Source organism: Bufo bufo, chromosome 7 (genome assembly GCF_905171765.1).
Source record: "Bufo bufo chromosome 7, aBufBuf1.1, whole genome shotgun sequence".
Lineage (NCBI taxonomy): Eukaryota > Metazoa > Chordata > Amphibia > Anura > Bufonidae > Bufo > Bufo bufo.
Window position 1 is genome coordinate 47,290,601 of NC_053395.1, and position 27,621 is coordinate 47,318,221.

The 27,621-nt window shown below is 47.2% G+C and overlaps 1 protein-coding gene across 1 annotated transcript in view; it reads left to right on the forward strand.

Moving 5' to 3' along the window:
• The first annotated feature begins 42 nt into the window (after nucleotides 1-42).
• The window catches only part of IQCK (IQ motif containing K), an 84,191-nt gene continuing 56,612 nt past the window's right edge, over nucleotides 43-27,621 (forward strand). The window contains exons 1-4 of the mRNA XM_040441436.1: nucleotides 43-103; nucleotides 10,825-10,889; nucleotides 13,582-13,654; nucleotides 15,661-15,758. Coding sequence (XP_040297370.1) covers nucleotides 43-103; nucleotides 10,825-10,889; nucleotides 13,582-13,654; nucleotides 15,661-15,758 — 297 coding nt within the window. The remainder of the gene's footprint in view (nucleotides 104-10,824; nucleotides 10,890-13,581; nucleotides 13,655-15,660; nucleotides 15,759-27,621) is intronic.

Sequence of the window (27,621 nt, forward strand, 5' to 3'; positions counted from 1 at the left end):
AGTCTCTGTGTACTCGTTACTATGGCAACCCCTCCCCGTACCATGGCTGCAGGGAGCATTGGAGCGCCTGTCCCCGGGAGTCTATGGCGGCAGATCTGTGCAGGTATCGCGATCATAGAAGGGGATGATTCTGTCATCGACTTTATATGTCTATATACGATAAATCCATACACCACTCCGACCATTTTCGATGATCGGTTGACATCAGTGGTTTTGCCACTGTAGAGAGTTGGGCTGGCTTAAAGGGGGATTCCACTTTTCAGTAGTCAGTGAATGTGATTTGACTGAACCTATCAGACCTCTCTATAATAGCAGTCTCCAAGCTGTGACTCTCCGGCAACTGCACAACTACAACTCCCATCATGCCCTGACAGATGCAGTTGGAGGGTGACAGGTTGGAGACTATACTGCATTTTTCATCTTGTTACAGAAAGGGGCGTGGCTAGCACTGTGTGACGTCATCAGCAAAAAGTCAGGGGTGCATATTGTATGACATGACAGGGTCCTTCTATTGACAGCAAATGTCCATCACAGATGTCCTTCCCTCAGGCAAGCTGCTGTGACATCACAAGTGTCCTTCTGTCAAGCGATCTGCTGTGACATCATAGGTGTCTTTCAGTCAGGTAGCTGTGACATCACAGATCTTCTTCTATTAGGCAGTTGCTGTGACATCATAAATATCCTTTTGTGAGTCAAGCTGCTGTGACATCACACATACTTCTGTCAGAAGGACAGCTGTGACATGTTAAGTGTCTTTCAGTGAGGTAACTGTGACATCACAAGTGTCCTCTCAGGCCAGCTGCTGTGACATCATAAATGTCCTTCTGTCAGATAGGCTGCTATGACATCAAAAGTGTGTTTCCGTCAGGTAACTATGACATCACATGTGTCCTCTCAGGAAAGCTGCTGTGACATCACACCTATCTTGCTGCTGTGACATCACACCTATCTTACTGCTGTGACATCACACCTATCTTACTGCTGTGACATCACACCTATCTTGCTGCTGTGACATCACACTTATCAAGCTGCTGTGACATCACACCTATCTTGCTGCTGTGACATCACACCTATCTTGCTGCTGTGACATCACACTTATCAAGCTGCTGTGACATCACACCTATCTTACTGCTGTGACATCACACCTATCTTGCTGCTGTGACATCACACCTATCTTACTGCTGTGACATCACACCTATCTTACTGCTGTGACATCACACCTATCTTACTGCTGTGACATCACACCTATCTTGCTGCTGTGACATCACACCTATCTTGCTGCAGTGACATCACACCTATCTTACTGCTGTGACATCACACCTATCTTACTGCTGTGACATCACACCTATCTTGCTGCTGTGACATCACACTTATCAAGCTGCTGTGACATCACACCTATCTTGCTGCTGTGACATCACACCTATCTTGCTGCTGTGACATCACACTTATCAAGCTGCTGTGACATCACACCTATCTTACTGCTGTGACATCACACCTATCTTACTGCTGTGATATCACACCTATCTTACTGCTGTGACATCACACCTATCTTACTTCTGTGATATCACACCTATCTTACTGCTGTGACATCACACATATCTTACTGCTGTGACATCACACCTATCTTACTGCTGTGACATCACACCTATCTTGCTGCTGTGACATCACACCTATCTTACTGCTGTGACATCACACCTATCTTGCTGCTGTGACATCACACTTATCAAGCTGCTGTGACATCACACCTATCTTACTGCTGTGACATCACACCTATCTTACTGCTGTGACATCACACCTATCTTACTGCTGTGACATCACACCTATCTTACTGCTGTGACATCACACCTATCTTACTGCTGTGACATCACACCTATCTTGCTGCTGTGACATCACACCTATCTTACTGCTGTGACATCACACCTATCTTGCTGCTGTGACATCACACCTATCTTGCTGCTGTGACATCACACCTATCTTACTACTGTGACATCACACCTATCTTACTGCTGTGACATCACACTTATCAAGCTGCTGTGACATCACACCTATCTTACTGCTGTGACATCACACCTATCTTATTGCTGTGACATCACACCTATCTTACTGCTGTGACATCACACCTATCTTGCTGCTGTGACATCACACCTAGCTTGCTGCTGTGACATCACACCTATCTTACTGCTGTGACATCACACCTATCTTACTGCTGTGACATCACACCTATCTTACTGCTGTGACATCACAACTATCTTGCTTCTGTGACATCACACCTATCTTACTGCTGTGACATCACACCTATCTTACTGCTGTGACATCACACCTATCTTACTGCTGTGACATCACACCTATCTTACTGCTGTGACATCACACCTATCTTACTGCTGTGACATCACACCTATCTTGCTGCTGTGACATCACACCTATCTTGCTGCTGTGACATCACACCTATCTTACTGCTGTGACATCACACCTATCTTACTGCTGTGACATCACACCTATCTTGCTGCTGTGACATCACACCTATATTACTGCTGTGACATCACACCTATCTTGCTGCTGTGACATCACACCTATCTTACTGCTGTGACATCACACCTATCTTACTGCTGTGACATCACACCTATCTTGCTGCTGTGACATCACACCTATCTTACTGCTGTGACATCACACTTATCAAGCTGCTGTGACATCACACCTATCTTACTGCTGTGACATCACACCTAGCTTGCTGCTGTGACATCACACCTAGCTTGCTGCTGTGACATCACACCTAGCTTGCTGCTGTGACATCACACCTAGCTTGCTGCTGTGACATCACACCTATCTTACTGCTGTGACATCACACCTATCTTGCTGCTGTGACATCACACCTATCTTACTGCTGTGACATCACACCTATCTTACTGCTGTGACATCACACCTATCTTACTGCTGTGACATCACACCTATCTTGCTTCTGTGACATCACACCTATCTTGCTGCTGTGACATCACACCTATCTTACTGCTGTGACACCACACCTATCTTGCTGCTGTGACATCACACCTATCTTGCTGCAGTGACATCACACCTAGCTTGCTGCTGTGACATCACACCTATCCTACTGCTGTGACATCACACCTATCTTACTGCTGTGACATCACACCTATCTTGCTGCTGTGACATCACACTTATCAAGCTGCTGTGACATCACACCTATCTTACTGCTGTGACATCACACCTATCTTGCTTCTGTGACATCACACCTATCTTGCTTCTGTGACATCAGACCTATCTTTCTGCTGTGACATCACACCTAGCTTGCTGCTGTGACATCACACCTATCTTACTGCTGTGACATTACACCTATCTTGCTGCTGTGACATCACACCTATCTTGCTGCTGTGACATCACACCTATCTTACTGCTGTGACATTACACCTATCTTGCTGCTGTGACATCACACCTATCTTACTGCTGTGACATCACACCTATCTTGCTGCTGTGACATCACACCTATCTTGCTGCTGTGACATCACACCTATCTTGCTGCTGTGACATCACACCTATCTTACTGCTGTGACATCACACCTATCTTACTGCTGTGACATCACACCTATCTTGCTGCTGTGACATCACACCTATCTTACTGCTGTGACATCACACCTATCTTGCTGCTGTGACATCACACCTATCTTGCTGCTGTGACATCACACCTATCTTACTGCTGTGACATCACACCTATCTTACTGCTGTGACATCACACCTATCTTACTGCTGTGACATCACACCTATCTTACTGCTGTGACATCACACCTATCTTACTGCTGTGACATCACACCTATCTTACTGCTGTGACATCACACCTATCTTACTGATGTGACATCACACCTATATTGCTGCTGTGACATCACACTTATCAAGCTGCTGTGACATCACACCTATCTTACTGCTGTGACATCACACCTATCTTGCTGCTGTGACATCACACCTATCTTACTGCTGTGACATCACACCTATCTTACTGCTGTGACATCACACCTATCTTACTGCTGTGACATCACACCTATCTTGCTGCTGTGACATCACACCTATCTTACTGCTGTGACATCACACCTATCTTGCTGCTGTGACATCACACCTATCTTGCTGCTGTGACATCACACCTATCTTACTGCTGTGACATCACACCTATCTTACTGCTGTGACATCACACCTATCTTACTGCTGTGACATCACACCTATCTTACTGCTGTGACATCACACCTATCTTGCTGCTGTGACATCACACCTATCTTACTGCTGTGACATCACACCTATCTTACTGCTGTGACATCACACCTATCTTACTGCTGTGACATCACACCTATCTTGCTGCTGTGACATCACACCTATCTTGCTGCTGTGACATCACACCTATTTTACTGCTGTGACATCACACTTATCAAGCTGCTGTGACATCACACCTATCTTGCTGCTGTGACATCACACCTATCTTACTGCTGTGACATCACACCTATCTTGCTGCTGTGACATCACACTTATCAAGCTGCTGTGACATCACACCTATCTTGCTGCTGTGACATCACACCTATCTTGCTGCTGTGACATCACACTTATCAAGCTGCTATGACATCACACCTATCTTGCTGCTGTGACATCACACCTATCTTACTGCTGTGACATCACACCTATCTTGCTGCTGTGACATCACACCTATCTTACTGCTGTGACATCACACCTATCTTACTGCTGTGACATCACACCTATCTTACTGCTGTGACATCACACCTATCTTACTGCTGTGACATCACACCTATCTTACTGCTGTGACATCACACCTATCTTACTGCTGTGACATCACACCTATCTTACTGCTGTGACATCACACCTATCTTACTGCTGTGACATCACACCTATCTTGCTGCTGTTACATCACACCTATCTTACTGCTGTGACATCACACCTATTTTACTGCTGTGACATCACACTTATCAAGCTGCTGTGACATCACACCTATCTTGCTGCTGTGACATCACACCTATCTTGCTGCTGTGACATCACACCTATCTTACTGCTTGACATCACACCTATCTTGCTGCTGTGACATCACACTTATCAAGCTGCTGTGACATCACACCTATCTTGCTGCTGTGACATCACACCTATCTTACTGCTGTGACATCACACCTATCTTACTGCTGTGACATCACACCTATCTTGCTGCTGTGACATCACACCTATATTGCTGCTGTGACATAACACCTATCTTACTGCTGTGACATCACACCTATCTTACTGCTGTGACATCACACCTATCTTACTGCTGTGACATCACACCTATCTTGCTGCTGTGACATCACATATCAAGCTGCTGTGACATCACACCTATCTTGCTGCTGTGACATCACACCTATCTTACTGCTGTGACATCACACCTATCTTACTGCTGTGACATCACACCTATCTTACTGCTGTGACATCACACCTATCTTACTGCTGTGACATCACATGCTCAGAAAATTGTCACCCGTTGTGACATAAAGTGAGTTATAAAGTGAGGTAAACGGCTGTGACACCATGCTGGTAAGGTTCTCTGCTCATTCCCACCCGTGACTCTGAATTCCCGTGGCTGGCGGGGAGGCCTGTGGTAAGTAATTCTCCGGTGCTCCATGAGTGAGGCGGTCTGGGCCCCGCTGTCAGGTAGCAGCTCACAGACCGTACAGGAGCCTCTGATGTTGGTGGTCGACCCCTGCAAAAAAGCTTGTAATTGCCCAAATTTCTTAGAAAAACTGTTTCTCAGGCAACAAGCCTTATAAAAGAACATAAGAAAAACTACAACACATACATGATGGCGGTATATCACACGCCCCCCATATAAGCGACCCCCATATACCGCGCTGTAACTGCAGGGCATGCAGGGCCAACAGCTGTACCTGATCCAGTCCCTTCGCTTCCTGCGCAGTTCCATCCCATTGAGTAGGATCTATAGACTGTATATTAAAGGGGTTGTCCAGTTTGTTTGTTTTCAATCCCCTCCCCCACATGTGGTGGTATTTGTGAAAAGATCTATACTCACCTGCTCCTTTCCAGCTCCGAACTGTTTAATTCTCTACAGTCACATGCGCTGCTGTAGCCAATGACTGGCCTCAGCCATAGCGAGTCACCAAGTGGTACGTCACTGCTGGGTCACATGTGATTGAGGACATGTCACCTAATTTATTCACCTCCTTCATAGACATGCACACTGACCTCAGCCGAGCGAGCATGTGTTTCCACTTCAGATAGAGGAATGAACTGCAGCCAGCAGATTACTGTATTTTTCGCCCTATAAGACGCACCTAGGTTTTAGAGGAGGACAATAAGAAAAAAATATTTTTCATTATACCTCAGGTCAGACCAGCAACCAGACCCCCAATATTAATCAGACCTCAGCTGATAGCCCCAATCAGAACCCCCAATGTTAATAAGACCCCAATAAAACCTCAGATCAGACCCCCAATCAGATCTCAGCTTAGACCCCAAAGTGTACGACCCCCAATCAGACCTCAGATAAGTGCCCCAATATAAATGAGACCCCCATTCAGACCTCAGATCAGCCCCAATGCCTCTTATCAGACCCCAGCAGCCTCTCATCAGCCCCCAGCAGCCTCCCATCAGTCCCCAGCAGCCTCTCATCAGCCCCCAGCCTCTCATCAGCCCCCAGCAGCCTCTCATCAGTCCCCAGCAGCCTCTCATCAGCCCCCAGCAGCCTCTCATAAAGCCCCAGCAGCCTCTCATCAGCCCCCAGCAGCCTCTCATCAGCCCCCAGCAGCCTCTCATCAGCCCCCAGCAGCCTCTCATCAGTCCTCAGCAGCCTCTCATCAGTCCCCAGCCTCTCATTAGCCCCCTAGCCTCTCATCAGCCCCTAGCCTCTCATCAGCCCCCAGCAGCCTCTCATCAGTCCCCAGCAGCCTCTCATCAGTCCCCAGCCTCTCATCAGCCCCCAGCCTCTCATCAGCCCCCAGCCTCTCATCAGCCCCCAGCAGCCTCTCATCATTCCCCAGCAGCCTCTCATCAGCCCCCAGCAGCCTCTCATCAGCCCCCAGCAGCCTCTCATCAGCCCCCAGCAGTCTATAATCAGTCCCCAGCAGCCTCTCATCAGTCCCCAGCCTCTCATCAGCCCCAAGCCTCTCATTAGCCCCCCAGCCTCTCATTAGCCCCCTAGCCTCTCATCAGCCCCAAGCCTCTCATTAGCCCCCCAGCCTCTCATTAGCCCCCTAGCCTCTCATCAGCCCCCAGCCTCTCATCAGCCCCCAGCCTCTCATCAGCCCCCAGCCTCTCATCAGCCCTAGCCTCTCATTAGCCCCCAGCCTCTCATCAGCCCCCAGCCTCTCATTAGCACACTAGCGTCTCATCAGCCCCCAGCCTCTCATCAGCCCCCTAGCCTCTTCTAAGCCCCCAGCCTCTCATCAGCTCCCCATCCTCTCATTAGCCCTCCAGCCTCTCATTAGCCCTCATACCTCCATACACAGGAGCAGGCAGTGTGAAGACATAAAGGCAGAGCAGGCATGTGTGGCAGGAAAGCCTGCTCCGCCTCTCATCTGCCTGCTCCCGCGCTCCCACCAACGTTCCCACTGCCGGCCGGTCCCTATCAACCAGCCCCAGACAGGGCTGGCCGGTCTCTATCACCGGACACCAGCTACCGTACACCTTTTCCCCCAGCGCACACCGTGGCCGGTCCACATCAGCGAGCATGCGCTGCAGCTGCCGCTATCCTTCTCTTTTCAGGTATGTCTGGTACATCGCAGGCTGCTGTTCCTATGCAGCGCAGCCTGCGATGTACCGAGCATAATCAATACGCCGCACAATTTAAATGTCTTTGCCCTGTATTCACCCCATAAAACGCACTAGCGTTTCCCCCCATTTTAGGGGGGAAGGGGGTGGGGGAGTGCGTCTTATGGAGCGAAAAATACGGTATCTCCTGTAGGAACAAGGGATATGGCATGTTCAAATCTAACATGCCCAATCTTTCTCCCCCCAACATTAGTCGTCCGATCCCACCAAAACTGGTGGTTTCCGGTGGCTTTCATTTCATTTAAAGGGGTTATCCCATTATTATTGTAAAAAAAATGCAAATCAGACATCATATAGGACATGACAATCTCTTTCTAACAAAGCTAGAACCAGCCCTGTACCTCACATGGACCCAGAGATCTCCCCAGTCATTGCTCTGATTGTTCTGCTAGGTTTGTTTAGAGATGTCAGCACAGGGGGAGTGTCCTTTCTCAGGGGAGTGTCCTTTCTCAGGGGAGTGGCCTTTCTCAGGGGAGTGTCCTTTCTGCAGCAGCTGGTGGCAGTTGAAGGGTGGAACTGAGCATGTGCAGGACAGAGAAATTAGAAAAAGCAAACAGCAGGTGGCGCTATACAGATAGATTTCAGTGAATAACTCAGTAGCTGTAGTACATTATTAATTACATTCAATTACAAAAGTATTCAGATCCAGGTGGTTGGTTTGAAAACTGTAGAATATTTTTCATGAGACAACACCTTTAATAGAGAACGATGTAATTAGCACATTTCTAAATCACTTTATTTTAAAAAATGTGCTGTGTCCACCTGAAAAAAAGCTGTACAGTCATGGCCACTAGGTGTCTCACTTCCACCTAAGTTGCAGTCCACTGCCTATTGTCAGGCAAGATCCATCCCTAGTAACTGAGACTCAGAAGACGGCAGAGAGGAAATGGGGGCATGTCAGAGCTAGCTGAGATCCTGCTCCTGATAAAAGAACTGCTTCTTCACAACATCTGAAGATGATAGGAGCATCCTGTGTGTCTATAAATGTGATTTCCCCCTCTGTTCTGTGAGCTCTAGAGCTGAAAACAAACATAGTTGGAAGTAAGAGAAAAGACCTCACAGCAGTACAGTACTAACAGATTTCACATAAGGAAGACACCCACTGCTTCTGAGTGAAATGCATCTAGCTGTGCAGCTGAATAGAGGAATAATATGGCTGAAAGAGGCATTAGGGAAGCCCAAGAACACCTGTTCCTTCACAGTTATGATTGTACAAAGAACGTATTTGGAAAACTCAGGCCCGCTTTAAATTATGAAAATTCTGTCCATATTTTTCTGCCCTGGGCTGTATGATTAATCCTGCTCCTTGGATCCAGTGCTGTCACAGCTGCAGGATACCGCCTTATTGGACAGCGCAGCTGCACGGCCGGGAACAAAACCTCCGCTTGTGCTGGATGAGGAACTGTTTATTTGCTTGTCTTGTTTCTCTGGCCCTAAACCAGCGTTGTCCTCGCTCTGGCCAAAATAGACGCTGGTGACATGTCGGATGACTCCTCTCTACACAGCCCTCAGAAAGTTATTAGCCTCAACTCCATCGATTGCAACTGCAGGCGGAGGCATGGTAGGAGGGGAGGTGAAGGCAATAAAAAGAATAATGAAAGGACATTAAAGGGGTCCTCTACCGTTGATGCTTCCGAATGCACAAGTGAGATACTAATTAATCGGATCACATATACATCCGCATAGGTAACCTGTAGGTGCTACAGAGGGGGCGACCTGTCCCTATGGATGTGCAGGCACAGCTGCAGCGAGCGGTTGGCTTAAAGGGCATCTGTCAGCAGATTTGCACCTAGGACACTGGCTGACCTGTTACATGTGCGCTTGGCAGCTGAAGGCATCTGTGTCGGTCCCATGTTCATATGTGCCTGCATTGCTGAGAAAAATGAAGTTTAATTATATGCAAATGAGCCTCTAGGAGCAAAGGGGGCGTTGTCATTACACCTAGAGGCTCTGCTCTCTCTGCAACTGCCGCTCCCTCTGCACGTTGATTGACAGGGCTAGGCGTGATGACATGAAGACAAAAGAAGCCAAGTGCGAGGAGAGGTAAGTGCCTATTGTTTTTTTTGGTCTGATATGGGGTCTGATTCAGAGGTCTGATATGGGGTCTAATTTAAGAGGGTTACTCCCCTGGGTGGCACTGTAGGAATATGCAGCACTGATTACTGGGGGCTTCAGCAGGTGGGGTTTATTTTCATAGAACTCATCTAACAAGTTGTCCAACACCAAGGATCCTTAGTATAGGCATCAATATCTGATCGGTGGGGGATGGACACCCCGCGATCAGCTGTTCTGCAGTAGATCCAGTGCTGGACGCTCCATCCATTGTGTGTAGTGGATCCAGCTGGCTACTGCAGCGCTGACCGGGTCATATATTGATGCTAGACCATCAATATAAAAGACTGGAATACCCTCTTCAATTATGAACATTTCTGAGCTTTTGCATCAAGGAGACCATTGACCTCTGTGGAGCACATATTTAGTGCTGCTTATTTGGCATAAGAGAAATGCAATATGGTCTACTGCCTGATATATGTCTGTCCCCTCCTCATTGACGTCAGCGATCTACAGTCTGCCCTGAAAACATGGCAGCAGCTCATTGTGCGCGTAGACTTCTGTCATTCTTCTCCCATCGTAAGACTGTCAGAGTCCATCAGATGAAACGTCAGAGTCCATCAGATGAAACGTCAGAGTCCATCAGATGAAACGTCAGAGTCCATCAGATGAAACGTCAGAGTCCATCAGATGAAACGTCAGAGTCCATCAGATGAAACGTCAGAGTCCATCAGATGAAACGTCAGAGTCCATCAGATGAAACGTCAGAGTCCATCAGAGGACTTTTTCCATCTACAGTCAGTGGAGCATGTTACCCTGTGGCATTGCCTCTTAGATTTCTGTACTTCACTTGTCATATAGCAATCATAGAACATATCAGCCCATCTTACTCTGTCATTTCCGTTTCTCCTCGAAGGAACGTCAATAAATGTCTTTGTTTTTCTTTTTTCTCTTCAGACTATGAGCTGGAACAGCCGTCCTTGCCTCCAGGTTTTAAATCTAAAGGATCATCGATAATATGTGTGAGTACAAACACGTAGATAGTCCTAACAGCAAGGTAAAGCTGGCGACGCGTGGCGGTCACAGACACTACGTCTACTTTCAATTTTTTTTAATAGTCAAGGATTTTTGCTTTCGGAAATGTGTGACTCATAACGGAAGTTTATTTCGGTGTTTGTCCGATATTATAAGATAATCACAAAATTCCCACAACTGGCTGAACAGAAAAGCAAAGCTTTGTAGAACTGTCTGTCACGCAGAGGGAATATCTGACATAGGGCAAGAGTTCTTTTCGTTTCCACGAAGCCTGTAACTTTCAGCTGCAGATCCGCTAATTCCGGGACTCCTCTTCTGTCATCCAAGATGGCCGCACCGCTCCTCTGACTACCTGGTACACACGGTGCGTTTGGTAGCCTGCTTCCATTAGATAGGCTGGCATGACTCACATTAGTAGTGCTGGCCAATCCAAGAGCAGGGCTGGACAAGTAGGACATCAGATAGGCTGAGAAGCCCGAGAATCAACAGATCTGCAGCAGAAAATGTAAAAATGAGGTCCTGTCCGTTCAAGGAGCTGAACCCGGACATATCCCTTTTTTCACCCAGGCAGCCCCTCTGAGATGAGCGTTGGAGCATTTCATGCTACAATGCTCTCCCTTGTCCTGCGATGAATCGTGCAGGGCAAGGGCTTTGTCATTAGATCCGGTGACGTAACGGGTCTCTGCTAGGCAGAGCCTTCCACCTAGCAGTAAGCCCGGTGATGTCACCGGCACTAATCGGCGGTCTTTATCGCTGCCCTAGCCTGTAAAACAGGATAGGGCAGCGCTAAAGCCCGGCCATTAGTTACGGTGACGTCACCGGCAACACTGCTAGGCGGAAGCCTCCTCCTAGCAGTGTAAAAAATTCAGCAAAGGGCAAGGGAGAGCATTGGAGCATGCTCATATCAGAGGTGCTACCTGGATGAAAACGGGGATATGTCCGGGTTCAGAGTCCCTTTAATGCCATTTTTTTCTTGAACTGGAGAGTGGTGTTAAGAGATACAGTCAGGTCCATAAATATCGGAACATCGACACAATTCTAACATTTTTGGCTCTATACACCACCACAATGGATTTGAAATGAAACGAACAAGATGTGCTTTACCTGCAGACTGTCAGCTTTAATTTGAGGGTATTTACATCCAAATCAGGTGAACGGTGTAGGAATTACAACAGTTTGCATATGTGCCTCCCACTTGTTAAGGGACCAAAAGTAATGGGACAGAATATTAATTATAAATCAAACTTTCACTTTTTAATACTTGGTTGCAAATCCTTTGCAGTCAATTACAGCCTGAAGTCTGGAACGCATAGACATCACCAGACGCTGGGTTTCATCCCTGGTGATCCTCTGCCAGGCCTCTACTGCAACTGTCTTCAGTTCCTGCTTGTTCTTGGGGCATTTTCCCTTCAGTTTTGTCTTCAGCAAGTGAAATGCATGCTCAATCGGATTCAGGTCAGGTGATTGACTTGGCCATTGCATAACATTCCACTTCTTTCCCTTAAACAACTCTTTGGTTGCTTTTTCCAGTATGCTTTGGGTCATTGTCCATCTGCACTGTGAAGCGCCGTCCAATGAGTTCTGAAGCATTTGGCTGAATATGAGCAAATAATATTGCCCGAAACACTTCAGAATTCATCCTGCTGCTTTTGTCAGCCGTCACATCATCAATAAATACAAGAGAACCAGTTCCATTGGCAGCCATACATGCCCACGCCATGACACTACCACCACCATGCTTCACTGATGAGGTGGTATGCTTAGGATCATGAGCAGTTCCTTTCCTTCTCCATACTCTTCTCTTCCCATCACTCTGGTACTAGTTGATCTTGGTCTCATCTGTCCATAGGATGTTGTTCCTGTGAAGGCTTTTTTAGATGTCGTTTGGCAAACTCTAATCTGGCCTTCATGTTTTTGAGGCTCACCAATGGTTTACATCTTGTGGTGAACCCTCTGTATTCACTCTGGTTAAGTCTTCTCTTGATTGTTGACTTTGACACACATACACCTACCTCCTGGAGAGTGTTCTTGATCTGGCCAACTGTTGTGAAGGGTGTTTTCTTCACCAGGGAAAGAATTCTTCGGTCATCCACCACAGTTGTTTTCCGTGGTCTTCTGGGTCTTTTGGTGTTGCTGAGCTCACCGGTGCGTTCCTTCTTTTTAAGAATGTTCTAAACAGTTGTTTTGGCCACACCTAATGTTTTTTCTATATCTCTGATGCGTTTGTTTTGTTTTTTCGGCCTAATGATGGCTTGCTTCACTGATAGTGACAGCTCTTTGGATCTCATCTTGAGAGTTGACAGCAACAGATTCCAAATGGAAATAGCAGACTTGAAATGAACTCTGGGCCTTTTATCTGCTCATTGTAATTGGGATAATGAGGGAATAACACACACCTGGCCATGGAACAGCTGAGAAGCCAATTGTCCCATTACTTTTGGTCCCTTAACAAGTGGGAGGCACATATGCAAACTGTAGTAATTCCTACACTGTTCACCTGATTTGGATGTAAATACCCTCAAATTAAAGCTGACAGTCTGCAGTTAAAGCACATCTTGTTCGTTTCATTTCAAATCCATGGTGGTGGTGTATAGAGCCAAAAATGTTACAATTGTGTCGATGTCCCAATATTTATGGATCAGACTGTATATGTGATAATCATTCTGTCTTACTATACAGGTAAAAGAGGATCAGTCTGATGAAGGTATATGTGATGACATATCGTCTGAGCGATTCCCTGACCCAAAGACATGTAAGTAAGGAGAAATGAACATCTTGAAGCTTGCTGCACACTTAACTCATTCTTCTAAAATAAAGGCAGTAATGATGAAGATCGATCACTTACTGCACATTAGGTCCATGTTGCGCAAACCGACCGATTTCGGCAAGACCAGCAGATCATCTGATGTGTATGGAGGCCTACTGACTCTCCCTCAATGGCAGTTGTCCGGGGAGATAAGGATCGAGCAGTTGGATTTTAATATGTCCGATCCTTTGTTCTCAGGGAGATAAGCTGATGCCAGAGGTGCCTGACAGTGGCTTAGGTCTGTATTACACCGGTAGATTATCTGACAGATTTTCTAACCAATCTTTGGTCAGATGGTTGTTTACACACACAGATATTTTGTTATACACGCCAAGTATTGGTCCAATTGGACAGAAATTGGTCAGATAATCTGATGGTGCAATACAGCCCTTAAAGTGGATTTAGACGAGCCAACTGAGCGGCCGATGGTCAGGAAGGAATTGTTCCTTCCCGACTGTCAGCTGCTCGCTTAGTGAAGGAGACCTCTGCATTTACATGCCGCGATCTCCTTCACAGTATGAGGACGGGGTATAGCGATCCATACAGAATCATGGCTTCTGAGCAGCAGATCCTTCTGTTTAAACAGCCATGATCGGTGGTGCCTGCACAAGCGACAGGATCACCCGATGAACGAGCGTTTTGCGCATTCATCGGGTGTTCAGCGGCACATTTAGACAGCCAGATGATCGAGAACGACCTTTCGCAGGAACGATTATTGGTGCGCCTAAATGCACCTTTAGGGTAGGTTCACATCTGTGTTCGGTAACTTCAGTAGTCTGTTCCAGTAGAGCCGCAGACTACCGGAGTTATGGTGGGTTTACACAGCCCAATTGTTGGCCAGATTATCGGGGACGAACGTTCCTCCAAACACTCGTTCCTGACAATCTGCTTGTCTAAAGGTGGAGCCGATCACCCGATGAACAAGCGAAACCCTCATTTATCGGGTCATTAGTGCAGGCACCTAAATTATCGATTCTGGGCAGCAGATCGTCCTGTCTAAACAGCCCTCTGCTGCGCAGAAATAATGCAGCTGTATGAGGAGCATTGACCGCAGTAGCGATCGCTTGTTTTTATACTGTGGAGGTCACCGCAGCGCTTCACCCCCACTGAATCAGCAACCAGTTATCGAGAAGGAACGCTGTTCCTCTGAGCATGTAAACCCGCTTTACTGTATCTGACATCGCCCGATCCCCATTCACTGTAAAGGATCTGGCAGGTTTCGTACATGCCAGTATTTATGCCGGATAACCGACAAATCCCCTATTAGTGAATGGGGATCTAGTGGTGCCCAGCGGTGTCTGACTATGCCGGATACGGTAACTTCGGAGTTACCGAAAGCAGATGTGGACCTACCCTTACTCTCCTTTCCCCATTGAAAATACATGCATATTCGACCAAGCCCAGAGTACATGTGTGTGGGGGGTCAGAAGGCATAGCTGTAGGCCAAGTGAGAATTTGGCTGACAATTGTCTAAGGCCCCATGCACATGACCGTATCCGTTTTGGTGGTCTGCAAATCGCATATCCACACAACAAGGATACCACCATTTTTTTTAAACCCCTGTAGAAATGTCCTATCCTTGTCCTCAAATGGACAAGAATAGGACATGTTCTATCTTTTTTTCAGGCCAGTGGACACGGACGTGCGGATGGGGACACCACATTTTTGTGGCCCTGTTGAAATAAATGACATTTTTTGCTGATCGGATGCAGACCTAAAATATGGTCGTGTGCATGGGGCCCAATGTGTGTAGCCAGCCTAAGGGTAGGAAAGTGTGCAAATCTTTCAGCGATTTTTCCCATTCATGTACATTGCTCTGCAGAATCAGCCTCATTCCGACTATTTTCAGTTGCAAACCTGCTGTGCATGAATATACCCTTAAGTATAGCATTACAGGTTATTAAGAAACACATTATTAGATACAAGTATTAATTATCACACTCCCAAATTAGGTTCACCTCGGGAATACTTGGAAAACTACATATTCCCAGTGCTTCTTCCAGGAATGGCAGAAATGCTGGCGGAGGCGAAGAAGGAGAAATGCTTTATAGTGAGTACTTTTAGTATAATGTAATGTAATGTATCGAGTTCTTCTACAGATTGTAGACAGATGTCACATTATGCAATAAGACAAATGTACTGCGTGTCACAGTATTACTGGATGTATTTTATGATAAGGGTCTACAGTAAAGCCTCTTTGAGATGATCACCTATAATTTCAGTTAAAGGGGTTTTCCAGGATTTTAATACTGATGACCTATCCTCCGGATAGGTCATCAATATCCGATGGTCAGGGGTCCGACACTCAGCACCCCTGCTGATCAGCTGGTTGAAGAGACGGCTGTGCTCCTTGTAGGAATTCACATGGGTCCTCCACGGGCCCCATGGTGGTCCCGTAGTCTGAATCCATGGTGAGTATGTGTCACAATGTAGGGGGAGAGGAGGAACACCAGAATGACCACAGAAGAAACATGACCCGAAACTAGGTCACTACCTAGGAAAACCTAAACCTAGCCCTGACTCCTGTCAGTATGAATAGATCCTGAAGGTGGGAATATTCATAAACCGGAAACCTAGGCCCTAGAGACCCTGAAAAGCCCTAGATGTAGTCACAGGGTCTGAGATCACTGGTTCCTTTCCAACATGAACGAACCAGCGTCTCCCTGTTGACTAGGAAACAATGAGCAAAAGAGGAAAACAAAATACAAAGGGGAGTACACTTATCTTATATAGAAAATGGATGAGCAGGAACTCAGAAGAGGACAACACACCAGCTCTTCCAACTCCAGGCAGATAATACCCACAGGATCAAGGGCACTGGGATCCATGGTCACTTACCTGCCACGGCTGCTGGAAGAAACACCAGCAGTCCACACCGCCACAACTGAATCCAGCACACCAGTAACTGCCTGGACCCCTATTGCGGACAGGATGCATGGCGGCCCCAGGCAGAGCTGCTCACTGACTAGTTGTTCCCCCTCCGGGGAACCCAGGAGCCCTCTCACCGAAGGCACAGACAGACAAGGGATAGTCTAGCATCCATGCAGGACCATACACACCAGACATGGAACAACAACTAGACATAACAACATGAACCCCTGAACATAACCGACACCACACATAGAATAGGGAAGGTAGGGTCGAAGACATAGAGGAGACATAGGGATGACATTGATGTCAAACTAGGTGGCCCTCACACTGGACAGATGGAATATCCAGGAAAGGAGCAAGGCTCCAGCACAAACCAAGGCTGGAGTAAAACTGACCTCACGTTCACAGTAACAGGATAAGTAGAGACATGAGACCACACCCAGATACACACCTTAACCCCATAACCACCAAACTGGGGAGAGGCCAGGAAACAGGAGCAGTGCACGCACATACAGAAACAACACGTTGCCTCAGGCAACTGCACGCACGGCAGACGTGTCACGGCAAACTACACCGGGACTGAGACAGTATGCCACCGGTTTTTCCCTTGTAATGATGTAGTTGCTCTTTAGGGAACTATAACATGGACCCATTCAAGTGAATGCAGAGCCGGTGGCTGGGAGCGCCACTGCACAGGGAAAACTTTGAAGGGGACACAGTTGTAAATCAGCCCTGCAGCCCCTTAATTTTCAAGATTTAGGGTTCCAAGATTTTGCCACCTTCCATTGCATATAGCATGTTCACGGGAGCACATGCATCATTCTTCTGTTCCCCATGTACTCTCTCATGCCCATCTCGTCTAGTCTCTCAGTGGATTTTGACATTTGGTTTGATTCCTGATGACAATCCCATATTTGTGATCCTGACCTTTGATTGTCTTTTGGGACCTTGAACCAAAGCTAGTGACCCTGCTGTGAATTTTGATCCTGTTCCCGTCCCCAGCACTTTTGGCTTATCTGGCAGTGGCTAGTCTTCATAGGCTTCAGCTGTCACCTAATAAAGCTCTGACAGCTGCAATATGTGAGCCCCCAGGGTCAGTACAATAGTTTCCTGACACAGGGAATCCTTCCAGTTACAAGCCCTATATATACATTTTAGTTCTCTATGTATATTGAAAAGTCTAAAAAAAGAAGAAGGAAATAGTCACACAGTATTACAACAAATACGCAGTTTATCTACATCTGGAAGTATCTCTCAACAGATGCGTCCTAACATTAAAGGGGTTTTCCAACCTTGGAGCCGACAACCCGTTTGGTTTGGACCTGTGTCCTGCTGCTGCTCCATTCCCGGACTCTTCAGGTGCCTGCATGACCCCATGACCGCTGCAGCCAATCACAGGCCTTAGTGGTCATAGCAGTGATCAAGCTTCTGAGGCCTGTGATTGGCCTCAGCGATGACTGGACCAAGTTATTTCCTGGTGCTGTGTGGACCAGAAGCGGCTGGGAACAAAGCAGTGGTGGGACAGCAGACGGGTCAATCTTCTTTTTTTTTTTTGTATTTGGGCTCCTGAGGGGCACAGATCTAGACCAAAGGGGTTGTCGGCCCCAAGGCTAGAAAACCTCTTTCACCCCTCCACTGATCATCCAGAGCAGAGTTCGTGAAGGCAGGAAATACTATAGACGCACTTTGGTCATTCTTTATAGCCAATAATCTAAGCTTTTAAACAAGCCCAAGATCATCACACTAGCCCTGATACATTGCAAGTTACTGCCCTTAGAAATGGGTCTCAGTGAAAGCTGAATATATCTGCAGCTTTCACTCCCGAACCATTTTCTAATAGCTGTATCTCTCCATATACTGTATCTCACCCAGCACTGTGATCTTGGCTTAGGTCATCAGCTTTCAAACAAGACCAGGCTCACATCTGTAGGTGCTACCCAGCCCAAGATAAGAAGGGTTGGGGGAGCTGACAGGGTGCAGAAGGAGAGATAAAAAAGAATCTGTCTCCCTGTTTTACCTGTACATGTCCCCAGGGAGAGAGTAGCGAACCTTTGTGCATGTTATCAACCCCCTTTCACCCATCAATCAAAATCTGCAATAAAAAAGTGACATGTTCAGGTTTCACGGATGAAGTTAGCAGATAGCTGCAACATATAAATAAACGAGTGACTGGCTTGATCCCAAACTAAGGAGCTTAAAGAGGAGCCCTATAAAACCCTAAGAGCTCCCTGACTGCTATGCACATGCAAGGGTCTGTATGGTAGACGATTGGATGCCCGCGTACCTAATACTGTGTGACACCTGAAAACCCTATAATAGTGAGGGGACACGACCACCGGCTCCCTGCACTTAATACGGACGGAGTCAGGGTCACCTAGAATCAAGCCAGAAAGGAAACACAATAAAGTAAAAGACTTATCTGTACAAACAGCAGAAGCAGCCTCCAGCAGTGAACACCTCATCCAGGAAGTAGTATAAACCGCAAAGTGAGGCAGTATGGGAGGGATTATAAAGGAAGACGATTAGTCTAAATAAGTGACACCTGGCAGAAGGAAAGGAGATGAGAAAGTGAAACCAAAACAAAGAACATCATACAAGAGGTAGAGAAAAACATCTGCCAGATCTTCTCACAGAACTGGCGGTGACATCAGGGTCAATGATCGCCTGAATAATTATTCGTTCCCGATCATTGCCCAATATAAAGGTGTCCAATAGGGATGAGCGAATCGACTTTGGATGAAACATCCGTAAGTCGATTTGCATAAAACTTTGTTTCAATACTGTACGGAGCGAGCGCTCCGTACAGTATTAGAATGTATTGGCTCTGACGAGCCGAAGTTATTGGAACCGAACCCGAGTTCGGGAAATGTTTTTTTTTACAGTAGAAATCAATTTCTGAAGTTATTATGCGAAGTAATATCTTTGGCTTATCGGAGCCCATACATTCCAATACTGTACGGAGCGCTCGCTCCGTACAGTATTGAAATTAAGTCGATTTGCTCATCCCTAGTGTCCAATGATCGATAAAAAGATCATACATTGCATCTTTATGCAGGCAGAAAAAATTATTTTGTGTTGCCAGTAAATCCTCTCATGTGAAACCTGTATGAGAGGAGTGGGGAATGAATGATCACACGTTCAAACCACGAAAATGAAAGTAACTGAGCGCCACTCAGCTTGTTATATTGTTGATTGACGCTCCTTACAGCCATTTTACCGGATTCTTGCAGGGATTTTCTGCTGAGGGTTGTTTTCTGTGACTATGTGCGTCATAGCAATGGTGTGCTTATATTTGGGACCCCAGCTAACAAAAGGATGGTCCTTAAAGGTATGGTTTATTCTCTATGACCTTGGAGGTTAGATGGCGGAGAGGGACTGTTGTGCATCTCTGTACATAATGGGAAATAATAGGGATTTTTGGAAGGAGGCTTATTTTTTTTTTTACAGTGGTTGCTGTCTGCAGTCATTTCTTGAACAGTAGAGGGCAGCGCGGTTGAGACGTTAACCATACTCGGGCCATCGCTGGAAAGTACTAAGAGCTTGTCATGCATCCAGAATACAGATGAAACGATCGTGCCCAAAGACGGCAGGAATGATATTATAGCATTCAGTCATTATCCTATGGGGGATAAATCTGTATTGATTTCATTTCTCGCTCCTCACGTTCCTCCAGGAGATTGAATGTAAATGTAAGTAAGGCCCGAACGCCTCCCAGCATCTCATGACCATGAGATTTGGCCTGAAATAACAGACGCATGACACTTGCATAATATCAGCAGCGGCTTCTGAAGGAAAGAGCAGATGCTAAGACAGACGTTCCTCTGCCCTACAACAAAGGCAATCAGCCAGACAATGGCCCGATACAAGAAGAGGAGCCATTCAGGAGAAATGTTATGAAAGGGCAGCACAAAGTGGTACAGAAAGTCCCTCTCCCCGTAACCGGCAGACATTTTCAGACTTCTGCACCAGACCATTGTTTGCTTGTCATGTTATTTAGAGATGCTTTCTGTCTCCGAACTTTTCCCAAGACAAACCGGGGAGCATCGGTCGTGGGAAGAGCGAGTAGATGACAGAACAAAGGCCGTCTCCACCACCTGTCAGCGCAGAAAACAATACGCACTTTACCCGCAGTAAAAAATATAGAATGTGTAGGAGAAAGGGTGGTAGCAGGTGCACCGAGACGTGATGGAACATAGGCAGGTCTCCTCTTCCTTCACTGCCCTCCGTCCAGTGCATCTGTCAGCAGACTTGCTCCTATGACACTGGCTGACCTGTTACATGTGCACTTGGCAACTGAAGGCATCTGTGTTGGTCCCATGTTCCTATGTGCCCGCACTGCTGAGAAAAATGAGGCCCTGCTCTCTCTGCAGCTGTCGCGTCCTCCGCACTTTGACAGTGAAATCGTAATCACACCTGGCCCTGTTAATCAAAGTGCAGAAAGTGTGGCGGGTGCAGAGAGAGCAGAGCCTCTAGGTGTAACGGCAACACCCCTATTGCTCCTAGAGGCTAATTTGCATATATTGAAATTTCCTTTTGCTCAGCATTGCGGGCACATATGAACATGGACTAATACAGATGTCTTCAGGTGCCAAGCGCACATGTAACAGGTCAGCCAGTGTCATAGGTGCAAATCTGCTGACAGATGCTCTTTAAAGAGGTTATCTGAGAGTTTAATACTGATGACCTATCAGTCGAGTCTGACGCCTGGCCCCCCTACAACCAGCTGTTTGAAGAGATTTTGGCGCTCCGATGAGCCTCTTCCCAGGCCAGTGACATCACGTTCTTCAGTCACATGGTCTAGGTGCAGCTCCGTCCCATTCAAGTGAAATGGAATGAGCTGCAATACCGAGCACAGCCACTATACATGGGATGGCACTGTGTTTGATAATCTGCGAGGAAGCTCACTGGAGCGCCACAGCCTCTCAAATAGCTGATCGGCGGGGGTCCTGAGTGTCGGACCCCCACCGATCACATACCAATTACCTATGTCATCAGTATTAAACACTTAGACAACCCTTTTAATGGCGACACTCCGTCTTCCCATTAAAATTGGATCTAAATGAATTTAAAAAAATTTGCATTCCTACCCCCCTTCCTCAGGGTTGTAACAAGGGGGAGCAACTGAGAATGTGCACCCGGGGTCGACAACCAGCGAGCCACATCGCCTGGGCAGTGACATGGACCTATTCCCCGGGTAAAGGAAAGCCTGGGCACGGCCTAGGTCTGCAGATTCTGTGTGGCTCAGGCTTCATCGAGCTACGGGAACTAGAACAAGAAGAACGCAAATGGTTAAAAGAAAAATAAACTGTAATAAAATGTGCTTAACACAAAAGCGTTTGGTAACTAGTTTTACAATGTTTTGCTTTGGCAGCTGAAGGCATCTGTGTCGGTCCCATGTTCATATGTGACCACATTGCTGAGAAAAATGATGTTTTACTATATGTAAATGAGCCTCTAGGAGCAACGGGGGCGTTACCATTACGCCTAGAGGCTCTGCTCTCTCTGCACTTGACACATTGACTTTAGGAGAGTCTGGCCCTGTCAATCAAAGTTCAGAGGACTCAGCAGGCGCACCACATCTCCTGTGCAAAGTGTTCGCATCCCAAAAATATCTGTGACAACCAGTGTACTTTGTCAATAGATGGTGTCCGCTTCTGACCGTGACATTACCAGTGCCACATACAGTGTTCTTTTTTGCGTAGACGCTGCAGACAGTGACATTACCGATGATACCTCTCCTGTATAACGTTTCCACATCCCAAATACCTGTGACATTCCCTGTAATTTTTCTTTAGCCGCTGGTGACAGCATTGACATTATCTGCCGGATATCTCCTGTGTGACGTTTCCACTTCCCAAATACCTTTTTTAATTTTTTTGTGCATACACTTCCAAATCCTACGCTACTGTACCTGTGACAGACTTTAAATCATATATAACATTTAATATGAATAAGCGAGCAGTAAGGTACGGGGAAGTGGCCGTGATGCTGATGGTGCACGCAGAGGCCGGGGCCCTGGGCGCATTGAAACTGTGCCTGCTGCCAGAGCACAAGAAAAACAATCATCCACGATACCTAGCTTCATGTCCCAGTTTGCATGGTGGCGCAGGACACCACTCTTGAAGTCAGACGAGTGCGACCAGGTGGTCGGTTGGATTGCAGCAGATAATGTTTCCAGTCGGTTAAGCACCACCCTGTCTTCCACCAAGTCCAGTCTCAGTAGCCAAGAGTCTGCTCAACCCAATCGTCACGGAAGAAGGCACACCGAAATGTCGGGGTAGGTAGTGCCATCCTTGTGTACACACTTTGCTTGGGTGAGTCCTGTTTTCGCTATTGTCTCCTTGGAGTTTTGGCTAAGATTCTTGTAGGATTGGTCCGTATATATTATTAGTTTGCCAATATCCTTATATTATGTACTGTTGATGACTCTCGCAACCATTGACTCACCCCATTGTTATTTTCTACTTCTATAGTATATTACTTTTAACATCTATTTATATATGGAAAATTTATCTTTTTTTATTTCTCAATATGATATATATTTTTGTGGTGTGTGTACTGCCGGGATGGTGTCTGTTCTGCCACTTACCCCTTTTTAATGGTATACTTTGTTATACACTATGTTTCAATAAAATATAATTTTTTATATGGGTACCATGTGAGCTCCATTTTCTTATCTCAGTTGTTTTGTATATTCGGGAGCTTGTAGCGGGTTATTTAATTAGTTGGACCCTTTATTATCCACAATATTTATTGACACACCAAGTATTGGCAATAGGGATATCTATGGTCGTTTTTTTACTCAACCCAATCCTCACCCTGATCCACCTTCCTCCCACCATGGAGAGTCTGGGCAAACAAGTGATCCCACACTCTTTTCAGCGCCATTCCTTGATTTGGGCCTCTCGCCAATCACGCTTGAAGAGGGACAGATCTTGTGCCCTGATTCCCAAACTCTTGAGCATCTACAATTACAAGAAGATGACGGTGGGGAACTGCAATTACTGTCTCAAGAGGTTGATGAAGAGGATGAGACACAGTTGTCAATCACTGAGGTCAACAAGTCAGGAAGATGACCAGAGTGAGGAAGTGGAAGAGAAGGTGGTGAACGATGAAGTCACTGACCCAACCTGGGAAGGTGGAAAGTCAAGCGAGGACAGCAGTACAGAGGGGGAGGGATCTACAACAGGTTGTAAGAGGCAGTGGGGTGGCAAAAGGGAGAAGGCAGGCCAGACCAAACAGGCCTGCAACTGTTCCACGGAGCACCCCCTTGCGGAAATCTCCCTTGCCAAGGGGTAGGTGTTCCGCAGTATGGTGCTTTTTTGAGGAAAGTGCGGACGACAAAAGAATAGTAGTTTGCAACCTATGCCATACCAAAATGAGCCGGGGCGTGAACACTAGCAACCTCACCACCACCAGCATGATCTGCCACATGGCATCCAAGCACTGTAATTAGTAGGACGAACGCCTGGGTCCACAATCTGTGTCTGCGGGTCACACCACTGCCTTCTCTTCCTCTGTGTTACGTGCTGGCCAATCCCCTATTGAAGGCGCAGGCCCGGATGCCTCCCGGCCTGCACCTGGACCTTCGCAAGCACCATCAGCGACCACATCCACTTCTGTGTCCCAGCGCAGCGTACAAATGTCCTTACCCCAGGCATTTGAACGCAAGTGCAAATACCCAGCCACCAACCCACAGGCCATAGTACTAAATGCGCAGCTTTCCAAATTACTGGCCCTGGAAATGTTGCCATTTAGACTTGTGGACACTGAAGATTTCCGCAGTCCCCAGCCACCACTATTTTTCAAGGTGTGCCGTTCCCGCCTTACACCAACATGTGTCCCGTAACATCACACATGCTCTGGCCAACACAGTTACTGGGAAGGTCCAATTAACCACGGACAGATGGACAAGTGCATTTGGCCAGGGACGCTACATTTCCCTGACGGCACACTGGGTGAATGTTGTGGAGACCGGGAGCGAGTCGTACCCTGGTATGGCACAGGTGCTACCGACGCCAAGGATTACGGGCCCTAATTCCATCAAACCCCCACTTCTCCTCCTCCTCCTCCACTTCCACCTCAGAATTATCATCTTGCAGCACCAGTCAGCCATCAGCCGGTAGCTGGAAGCAGTGTAGCACTGCAGTGGGGAAGCGTCAACAGGCCGTGCTTAAGCTGATCTGCTTAGGTGACAAACAGCACACCGCCGCAGAGCTGTGGCAGGGGATAAGGGACCAGACTGAGATGTGGCTCTCGCCACTCAACCTACAATCAGGCATGGTTGTGTCTGATAATGGCCGTAACTTGGTGGCAGCTTTGGAGTTCGGCAAGCTCACACACATCCCATGCCTAGCCCACATTTTAAACTTAGTGGTTCAGCGTTTTCTCAAAACCTACCCCAATTTGCCTGAGCTACTGGTGAAGGTGTGCCACGTGTGTGCCCATTTCCACACGTCATCTACAGCTTCAACCGGTCTGTCAATGCTGCAGCAGCGCTTGAAATTGCCAGCTCACTGGCTGTTGTGCGACATGAGCACGCTCTGGAACTCTACGTTCCAAATGTTGGCCAGGCTTTGTGAGCAGCAGAGGGCAGTAGTGGAATACCAGCTGCAACATAGTTGTCGCCTTTCCAGTCAGCTTCCGCTATTCACAAGCGAGGAGTGGGCATGGATGTCTGACCTCTGTGAGGTTTTAAGAAACTTTGAGGAATCAAAACTGATGGTGAGCGGCAGTAACGTTATTATCAGCGTAACCATCCCATTTCTGTGTCTACTGAAACGCTCACTGCTCACAATTAAGGACGACGCTTTGCATGTGGAAGAGGTGGAAAAGGGGGAAGACATTACACAGGGTTATAGCCAGACCACCCTCAGTTCGTCTTCTCAGCTCAAATTGGACGATGAAGAGGAGAAGGAGCAGGAGATGGTTGCCTCGGCTACAGAGGGTAGTACCCATGGAAGTTTAATTCCACTTGTTCTGTGTGGGTGGTCAGAAGAGGAGGAAGAGGATGAGGAGATTGAGAGTGATCCTCCCGATGATGACAGCGAAGTCTTGCCTGTTGGTACTCTGGCACACATGGCTGACTTCATGTTAGGCTGCCTATCCTGCGACCCACGCGTTATACGCATTTTAGACAACACGGATTACTGGTTGTTCACCCTTCTTGACCCCCGCTACAAAGAGAACTTCTCATCTCTCATTCCTCTGGTGGAGAGGATGAGCAAAATGGTGAAATACCAGAAGATCCTTGTTGAAAAATTGCTCCAAAAATTTCCATCTGACAACACTGGTGGCAGAGTCCATAGTTCCTTGGCCAACCGAGGAGGGGAGACAAAGGGAACACATAGCAGTTCCAACAGAGGCAGGGCAACACTCTCCAAAGCCTGGGACAGTTTCATGACACCCCGCCAGCACCCTCACCCTGATGCGCGGCCTAGTGTCACAAGGAGGGAAACATTTTGGAAGATGGTGAAGGAGTACATAGCAGACCGTGTCAGCGTCCTCAATGATCCCTCAGTGCCTTACAACTACTGGGTGTCCAAGGTGGACACGTGGCACGAACTGACGCTCTAAGCCTTGGAGCTGGACACGTGGCACGAACTGGCGCTCTAAGCCTTGGAGGTGCTGGCCTGCCCTGCTGCTGGCGTTTTGTCTGAGCGGGTATTTAGTCCTGCTGGTGGCATTATAACAGATAAGCGTATCCGCCTGTCAACTGAAAATGCTGACAGGTTGACTCACTTATAAAATGAACAAGGCCTGGATTGCCCCTAACTTCTCTACTCCACCAGAGGAAAGCTGATGAACATGAAGGCACTTTAAATGTGTTGTTTATAATGTACTGAATACACTGTATTCCCATGCACCCCTTCCAAGACCAACAAGGGTATATGGTTGAATCTTCCTTTTCTCATTCTCCTTCTCCTCTTCCATCATATCAACATGCTTATTCGTCGCATATAATGTCCTTTGCACATAATGTTTTACAGGGTCAGCTCAGCTGCAAGCCCTCGTATATAAGTTTTTAGAGTGTCAGCTCACCGGCAGGCCCTCACCTACAAGGTTTTACAGGGTCAGCTCACTAGCAGGCCCTTGCATATAATGTTTTAAAGGGTCAGCTCACCAGCAGGCCCTCATCTACAATATTTTACAGGGTCAACTCACCAGCAAGCCCTCGCATATAATTTTTTACAGGGTCAGCTCACCACCAGGCCTTCACCTACAATCTATTACAGGGTCAGCTCACCTGAAGGCCCTCGCATATAATTTTTTACAGGATCAGCTCACCTGTAGGCCCTCACCTACAACCTTTTAGAAGGTTAGCTCACCAGCAGGCCCTCGCATATAATTTTTTACAGGGTCAGCTCACCAGCAGGCCCTCACCTACAATCTTTTACAGGGTCAGCTCACCAGCAGGCCCGCACCTAAAATCTTTTACAGGGTCAGCTCACCAGTAGGCTCGCACCTCAAATCTTTTACAGGGTCAGCTCACCAGCAGCCCCTCGCATATAATTTTTTACAGGGTCAGCTGACCAGCAGGCCTTCACCTACAATCTTTTACAGGGTCAGCTCATCTCCAGGCCCTCGCATATAATGTTTTAGAGGGTCAGCTCACCTGCAGGCCCTCACCTACAACCTTTTAGAGGGTCAGCTCACCAGCAGGCCCTCGCATATAATTTTTTACAGGGTCAGCTCACCAGCAGGCCTTCACCTACAATCTTTTACAGGGTCAGCTCACCTACAGGCCCTCGCATATAATGTTCTAGAGGGTCAGCTCAGCTGCAGGCTCTCACCTGCAACCTTTTAGAGGGTCAGCTCACCAGCAGGCCCTCACCTACAATCTTTTACAGGGTCAGCTCAGCTGCAGGCCCTCGCATGTAATGTTTTAGAGGGTCAGCTCACCTGCAGGCCCTCACCTACAACCTTTTAGAGGGTCAACTCACCAGCAGGCCCTCACCTACAATCTTTTACAGGATCAGCTCACCTGCAGGCCCGACCTAAAATATTTTACAGGGTCAGCTCACCTGCAGACAAATGAATAA